General features: G+C 43.4%; 1 protein-coding gene across 1 annotated transcript; it reads left to right on the top strand.

Annotated features, from left to right (window-relative positions):
• The first annotated feature begins 1676 nt into the window (after positions 1 to 1676).
• On the top strand, positions 1677 to 5021 carry LOC124005583 (frizzled-9-like). The gene has a single exon (XM_046314980.1). The coding sequence runs from the start codon at positions 2170 to 2172 to the stop codon at positions 3919 to 3921; it is 1752 nt and encodes a 583-aa protein (XP_046170936.1). The 5' UTR covers positions 1677 to 2169; the 3' UTR covers positions 3922 to 5021.
• The last annotated feature ends 3063 nt before the right edge of the window (positions 5022 to 8084 follow it).

Genomic DNA, 8084 nt, shown 5'->3' with positions numbered 1-8084 from the left:
GCAAGGCTATGCTCACTGAGTCTGTACATAGTTAAAGATTTTCTTAACTTTGGATCAGTCACATTGGTTGAGTATTCTGCCACTGTGTACTCTCTGTTTGAGGCCAAATAGCATTCTAGTTTTCTCTGTTTGTAAATTCTTTCCAATGTATCAAGTAATTATCTTTTTGTTTTCTCATGATTTGGTTGGGCCTAATTGTGTTGCTGTCCTGGGGTACTGTGGGGTCTGTTTGTGTTTGTGAACAGAGCCCCAGGACCAGTTTGCTTAGGGGGCTCTTCTCATTTACATTTACATTTAAGTCATTTAGCAGACGCTCTTATCCAGAGCGACTTTTGTCTGTATGTTATGGCAGGTTTGGGAATCGCTTCCTTTTAGGTGGTTGTAGAATTTAACGTCCGTTATATGGATTTTGATCATTAGCGGGTATCGGCCTAATTCTGCTCTGCATGCATTATTTGCTGTTTTACATTGTACACAGAGGATATTTTTGCAGAATTCTGCATGTAGAGTCTCAATTTGCTGTTTGTCCCATTTGGTGAATTCTTGGTTGGTGAGCTGTATGTTCCTTTTGGTGGCATAGAAGGCCCTTCTTGCTTTGCAAGTGAAATAGATAATAAACAAAGGTGAAATAAACAAAAAAAATTAACAGTAAACATTACACTCACAAAAAGTTCCAAAGGAATAGAGACATTTCAAATGACATATTATGGCTGTATACAGTGTTGTAGCAATGAGCAAATAGTCACTTTCTCTCAATTAAGAGGAGTTCAAAGCCAATCCAGGTTTGGACATTGCCTCTGATGCAGAATAAACACTGCTGCAATTGGCCAACAATGAAAATACATGAATTCACATCTGAAATTACTCCTTGGGGAGATCTCTTTCAGTTATCTGTGACTGATTTCAGGAAACATTTTCATAAACTCAAGTGTTGGTGAAGCTGCCTATTTCAATATTTCATGCATTTTATAGAAATCTTTCATTTACCCTTGAAAGCTCAAACAGATTCAGCATCATGTGTCGGAGGTGCACCTACTTCATGGGCCTAATGTGCAGTTTCTGAACATGTCTGATATAATTACCAAGACCGTGATTTATTATGCTGTGTGTCACTGTCATATTATAAACAGTTGGATCATACTGTCTCTTTGATATTTCCTAGTATCTCTTTGGCCTTTCCTAAGACATCTTCATCAATGGGATTTTGTGCATGAGTCGAGTCAGTTATATCACATAGTGAATGAAAAGATCAAACATTTCTTTGAGATGTCAAGGGGGCAATTGTAGCCTACCATTCAGCCACTAGATGGTAACAATAGTATTTTTCCTAGGCACAAACACGTAACATAATATACATCATTGTGATACTGTATGATAAATAGTGACCGTTTCACTACTCACTTAAACCATTGAAGAAGCAGATGTGTAGCCTATCATAAGATGCCGTATCACTCGGTTTAAATTATAAGATTCAAGTTTATCCAAACCTCACTCACCACTTTCAAATGTCAAAATAAATAAATGTGGATTTAATATAGTCGTGCGTGCGCTTAAAGACGCTTCTCAGGTCGGTGGTGGGCGGTGCGAAATGGAAGCGTCGCGTCATGGAAGTGCCCACCCTCGCATCGGGTAAGAGCCGCAAATAGAAGAGAAAGTTCAGTGTTCTCAAACGATGGATGGAGAGCGGTTGTCTGACGTAGAGTGAAATGTATGTACTGCTGCAAACAGCTGCACGGATTTAGCTTTAAACATGTTTTATTCAAAACTAAGAAGTCCAGGATTAACACGTTCTGTAATTAACGTTATTTGAGCTCACCAGCGTTATTTTCTCATTTCATTGCAAACTTAATTTTCTAGATTGAACTCTGCGGTGCTCGAATTGGCTCGGAGTCTCACCTTCTAAGGACATTTAAACATTTAATACCGTGGAAGCTTTTTTAAAAATATAATAGACTAATGTGTACCAACTGGAATTCATTTTTTAAAAGTTGACCTGCATTTGCGTTGTATAGCAGCAGGAAATGCATTTGTAACAACGGATTTACAACGCTTGTTTTGGGGGCTGTACTTACAATGGTAAAATAATATGGACATATCCGCATGAATTTACATTTTCGGTCTGAACAAATACAACTTGTTCTTACACTAAACATATGACTGAAAAGAAGCATGGAGGGGTCTCCTTTGAAGATACTGATTTCTCTCTGGTGTCAGTTGGTGGTTGCTGGCTACAGTGTGGAGCTAGGAACCTACGACCTGGAACGAGGCAGACCAGCCAAATGCGAACCCATAGTAATCCCCATGTGCCAGGGCATTGGCTACAACATGACCAGAATGCCCAATTTTATGGACCATGACAACCAAAAGGAGGCTGCCATCAAGCTGAATGAGTTTGCACCTCTAGTGGAGTACGGCTGTGATGTGCACCTTCGTTTCTTCCTCTGCTCTCTCTACACCCCCATGTGCACTGATAAAGTGTCTACCTCCATCCCAGCCTGCAGGCCCATGTGTGAGCAGGCCAGGCAGAAGTGCTCACCCATTATGGAGAAGTTCCACTACGCATGGCCTGACTCGCTGGATTGCTCCAAGCTCCCGACCAGGAATGACCCCAACGCACTGTGCATGGAGGCTCCAGAGAACGACACCAAGACAGAGATCAAGAAGGGAGAGGGCATGCTTCCTGTTCCCCCTCGGCCAAGGCAACCGGGTAGCGGTAACGGGCGCTCCACTGGCAGTCTGGGGTCCTGCGAGAACCCAGAGAAGTTCCAGTACGTGGAGAAGAGCCAGTCGTGTGCTCCCCGCTGCTCCTCGGCAGTGGACGTGTTCTGGTCCAGAAGGGACAAGGACTTTGCCTTCATCTGGATGACGGTGTGGTCAACGCTCTGTTTCGTCTCCACGTCCTTCACCGTTCTCACCTTTCTCCTGGACCCCCACCGCTTCCAGTATCCTGAACGTCCCATCATCTTCCTCTCCATGTGCTACAACATCTACTCTGTGGCCTTCATCATCCGCTCGGTGGCCGGGGCCGAGAACATCGCCTGCGACCGGGAGAATGGCGAGCTCTACATCATCCAGGAGGGGCTGGAGTCCACAGGCTGCACCATCGTCTTCCTCATCCTCTACTACTTCGGTATGGCCTCGTCCATCTGGTGGGTCATACTTACCCTCACCTGGTTCCTGGCCGCTGGTAAGAAGTGGGGCCACGAGGCCATTGAGTCCCACAGCAACTACTTCCACATGGCCGCGTGGGGCATCCCGGCTCTGAAGACCATCATCATCCTCACCATGAGGAAGGTAGCAGGGGATGAGCTGACGGGTCTGTGCTACGTGGGCAGCATGGACTCTGGAGCGCTTACCGGCTTTGTGCTCATCCCTCTGTCCTGCTACCTGGTCATTGGCACGTCCTTCGTCCTCACCGGCTTTGTGGCGCTCTTCCACATCCGCAAGGTGATGAAAACTGAAGGCACCAACACGGAGAAGCTGGAGAAGCTGATGGTGAAGATCGGCATCTACTCCATCCTGTACACGGTGCCCGCCACCTGCGTCATCATCTGCTACTTCTACGAGAGGCTCAACATGGACTACTGGAAGTTCAGGGGGCTAGAGGGCAAGTGCGTGTCGTTCCCCGGGCGCCGGAACGAGGACTGCTCCCTGGATGCGTCGGTGCCCACTGTGGCGGTTTTCATGCTGAAGATCTTCATGTCTTTGGTGGTGGGCATCACCAGTGGTGTGTGGGTGTGGAGCTCCAAGACCCTGCAGACCTGGCAGGGCCTGTGCAGCAGGAAGCTGGCATCAGACAGGACTAGCAGGAAGCCCTGTGGCAGCGTGAGCTGCAGCACACACTGTCATTACAAAGCCCCTGCCGTGGTGCTCCACATGGCCAAGACAGACCCTTACTCAGAAAGCCCCACACATGTCTGACACTGATAGACAATATATTACCAGTATGCAGTTCATTCAATGCTCTGTCTAAACGCATAGAGCTACTGGGGTGACATTGTAGTATATGGAATAAGATTGAGAGGAATGAAAGAAGTTATAATTCAACTGTCAATTGCTGCTTTTCTGTGCATAGGGAGAAAGCACAGGCTACAGTATGGAAGTAGACACAGCTTTCCTTATTTCAGTATTGATGCATTTCAGTATTGCTCTCTATAGACACACAAGATGTGTGGACTGTATTACACAGAGATGCTCAACTGCAATGCAGAAAAGGACTTGCATGGACATTTTAAAGGAGAGGCATTGTTCTCCCCTGAACTGGGTATAAATAACTTCATAAATATGTTTAAATGTTAAACAGTCTATTTATTGTATATATATTTAATTGAAGTTGACTTTGGTTTCCCACAAGTTTGATTGGAGTGAACATGCATCTATTAGGCTAAAGATTAAACTCTTGAGAATCAAGGAAAATAAAGTGCCTCTTATCAAGTTCTTAAGACTAATAACATGTGGTATACATTTTCAAACGGTCTTTTAATTGTATGTTCTTGGTCAAGGTTTATTTACTATTATTAAGTTCAGTGTGAATCCTATATATGTTTCAATATGGCGTCGCTTCATTATATTGATTGAGGAAATTATATTTAGTGGAGACTTGAGAGGAAAATACATTGCAAAACATATCGAATCTTACGTTGTTCTCTTTGATAATAATTTGGTTCTATAATAAATAAATCAAAACATTTCTCACAAAAGGAGAACTTGGTTAGATTACCTATGGCTATAGATATTCATGATTCGTTCATTTCATTAACCCAGGACGACCAGAATAAATTAGATGTGCTAGACTGTAGTAGGGTTCATTCTCTTTTGGGTGAAGTAGACTGTAGTAGGGTTCATTCTCTTTTGGGTGAAGTAGACTGTAGTAGGGTTAATTCTCTTTTGGGTGAAGTAGACTGTAGTAGGGTTCATTCTTTTGCAAATTAAAGGTGGCCTGATTCCTATGGTAATGGCAACATGCAAAAATGAACTGTAAACCTTTGGAGCACATACAATATAAGAATAAATACAACTGTTTATATTCCTAACTTTTGTAGCCTAATACACCATCTCTTCTCACCACAATGTTGTAGCCTAATACACCCATCTCTTCTCACCACATTGTTGTAGCCTAATACACCCATCTCTTCTCACCACAATGTTGTAGCCTAATACACCCATCTCTTCTCACTACAATGTTGTAGCCTAATACACCATACCATCTCTTCTCACTACAATGTTGTAGCCTAATACACCATACCATCTCTTCTCACTACAATGTTGTAGCCTAATACACCCATCTCTTCTCAACACAATGTTGTAGCCTAATACACCATACCATCTCTTCTCACTACAATGTTGTAGCCTAATACACCCATCTCTTCTCACCACAATGTTGTAGCCTAATACACCATACCATCTCTTCTCACCACAATGTTGTAGCCTCTTTGAATACATTGATCACAGGACATTAAGGCCAACATTTGTTATTTATTTTCCTGTCGACAATTTGGTCCTTAATTACCTCTCTTGCTTTGGCGCAATTTTCCACAGTGAGAATCGCTCGCCAACTGAATGGGCTGCGTATACTATAGGCTACATCCTGGAAGCAACATCGACACACTATTACGCAAAGAGAATTGGAGATGAATAGAGTGACAATCCGTGGTAAGTAGTCTCGATGTTCAGGTCATCATCTTTAAAGAGATACGTGGGGATTTTGGCAATGGAGCCCTTTATCTACTTCCTCAGAGTCAGATGAACTCATCGATACCATTATGTCTTGACGTCCAGTATGAAGGACGTTTGAGGCAGTTTCGTGAGCCAATGCTAACTAGCGTTAGCGCAATGACTGGAAGTCTATGGTATCTACTATAGCATGCTAGCAGTTACCATAGACGTCCAGCCATTGCGTGTGTGCTAACGCTCGTTAGAAACTTCCTTCAAACTGCAGGCAGAGACATACAAATGGTAGGCGTATCCAATAGTTCATTTTACTCTGGGGAATTAGATATAGGGCTTTATAGGGTACCCCTTTAAAATGCTGGAGCTGTTCACAGAAAAATATATTTAATTCATGGGTGTGCTAATCCTTTCCCTGAACCACTATTGTGCCCTCTCCTCCGTTCTGTTTGATCCCCATGCAAATACACGGCACCTTGATCCAGGAGCAGGAATTTGAAGTAGGCCAACTAGATCTCAGCACTAGTCCAGCACTTTACACCTAAATTGGGAGGAATTTAATTGAAGATTTGTATTTGACCAAAAAGCTTCACAAATGTCATACTACATCCTGCATATTGGTCATTGGTTGCATGGTTTTGTCTCTGAATTTGGGACATCAAAGCCTTATTCTGGCAGCAACTGTTCAGTAGGCCAATAGATTACACACACACAATTAGGGTGTCAATGTCAATTATAAGCACACATGAATATAAGAGACCAGCTTTTTCACTGTAAGGCTTGCTGGGATGCATGGTGTTTGACAGTAAATGTAATTGTTTATGTCTGTCTGTGTAATTGTGTTCCTTGTCAGGCAACATATGGGGTGATGGCATGGAAAGATGTGAGGACCAGGAGTCACATTTACATCATCAGACTGCTGCTCACTTTAACGTTTACATTTTGTCAAGCTTTGTAGACAGTTGTGTTGTTTTGGGGTTTTCATTTAACCTTTGTTACATACCATCAACTTCAAGGTTATACAAACTTAACAACTGCATTCAAATTCAGAAGATTGTGGCATGTGTGTGTGAGTGTGTGTGAGTGTGTGAGTGTGTGTGTGTGTGTGTGTGTGTGTGTGTGTGTGTGTGTGTGTGTGTGTGTGTGTGTGTGTGTGTGTGTGTGTGTGTGTGTGTGTGTGTGTGTGTGTGTGTGTGTGTGTGTGTGTGTGTGTGTGTGCTTGTAAATGTAAGAAGGGAGATGGGGGTTAACCTCTGTGTTTTCCTTGCATGGACATTGTAGACATTGTCCATTGCTTGGCAAAGAGAGCTGAAGTCTTGACATCGCCAACCACATTTAACTATTAAAAGTGAGTATGAGTTTTCTTTGGAACACGTCGCTGGAACACAGTAACTGGAGGTAAACCCACATGCATCTGTTCGCGTACGGTTGAACGAGCTGCTGGCTTCCTCTCGGGTTTACGCTCTGTGACATGACCCAGTGAGGTGAAACATTTGCTCTTAAAAAAAGCCAGTCCCACCTGTGTTTTCTGTGATTAGATAGGAACTGCAGTGTGCGGAGGACAAGGGTTGTGTAAGGAAATATGGAGGCACTTGCTTTATTTGTGTGGCTGGACAGAGAAAACGAATCCCCAAAGACAACATACAGTGATTGCAGTAACAGGGAGCTTTTGCAAACTTGTGTTGTTTATAAACCTTGTTCAATGGGGCTTGTTCCAGGATTGAATACTGTCTGTATATTTTCGTGCCAGTAGTTTGGGAATTTTCTAGCTGTTCTGTTCTATCTCCAGAGGAAAAACTTGTTCAGACTCACAACATTACTGAACTTCTATGTAGATGGAAGGGAGTATGGGGCTGGGCCCAGAATAGCTAAAACAGAGTTTGTTTGGGCTGTGTGTCCTGTGGGGCACCATACCTGTGGCCAACAGTGTAAAGCTGAATTTAAATACAAACCAGGTGGTAGAAAGTCAGTTGATGAAAAATTCGAGATTCATCCGAGGAATCAGGTAGAAAATTATCCGACGTGCCGACTGCTTCGAACTCTACTTCATATATAGAGGAAAACACACACCTCTGGTAACACCTGCCCTTCACACACACCTGTGCCAGCCAATCAGCACCACCATGGAAAGAATCCCCACAGACTTTTTTTTAAACAGAAATGCTCAATTTCAAGAGTGAGTAAGCTTGGTCTTGGTCGAAAGATTTTGCTTGGCCAAGGCACAGTTTTCTTTCAACCACAAGGCTCAGGGGGTTAGCCTTGAGGAGATATCCTTCTCTAACTACAGTCTGTGAGACAGATTGGACTCAGTGTCTGTCTGTCTCTGCACCTATCTGAAAAAGTTAGAGGGGACTTCAATATACTTTATCTTGTCTTTGTCTCTAGCTACTCTCTCCGGATCCCTACAGTGTATTGAC

The sequence above is a fragment of the Oncorhynchus gorbuscha genome, linkage group LG19 (assembly GCF_021184085.1).
Source record: "Oncorhynchus gorbuscha isolate QuinsamMale2020 ecotype Even-year linkage group LG19, OgorEven_v1.0, whole genome shotgun sequence".
In the NCBI taxonomy this organism is placed as follows: Eukaryota; Metazoa; Chordata; class Actinopteri; order Salmoniformes; family Salmonidae; genus Oncorhynchus; species Oncorhynchus gorbuscha.
The sequence above is the reverse complement of the archived record's forward strand: the minus strand, read 5'-3'. Positions and strand labels throughout refer to the sequence as shown.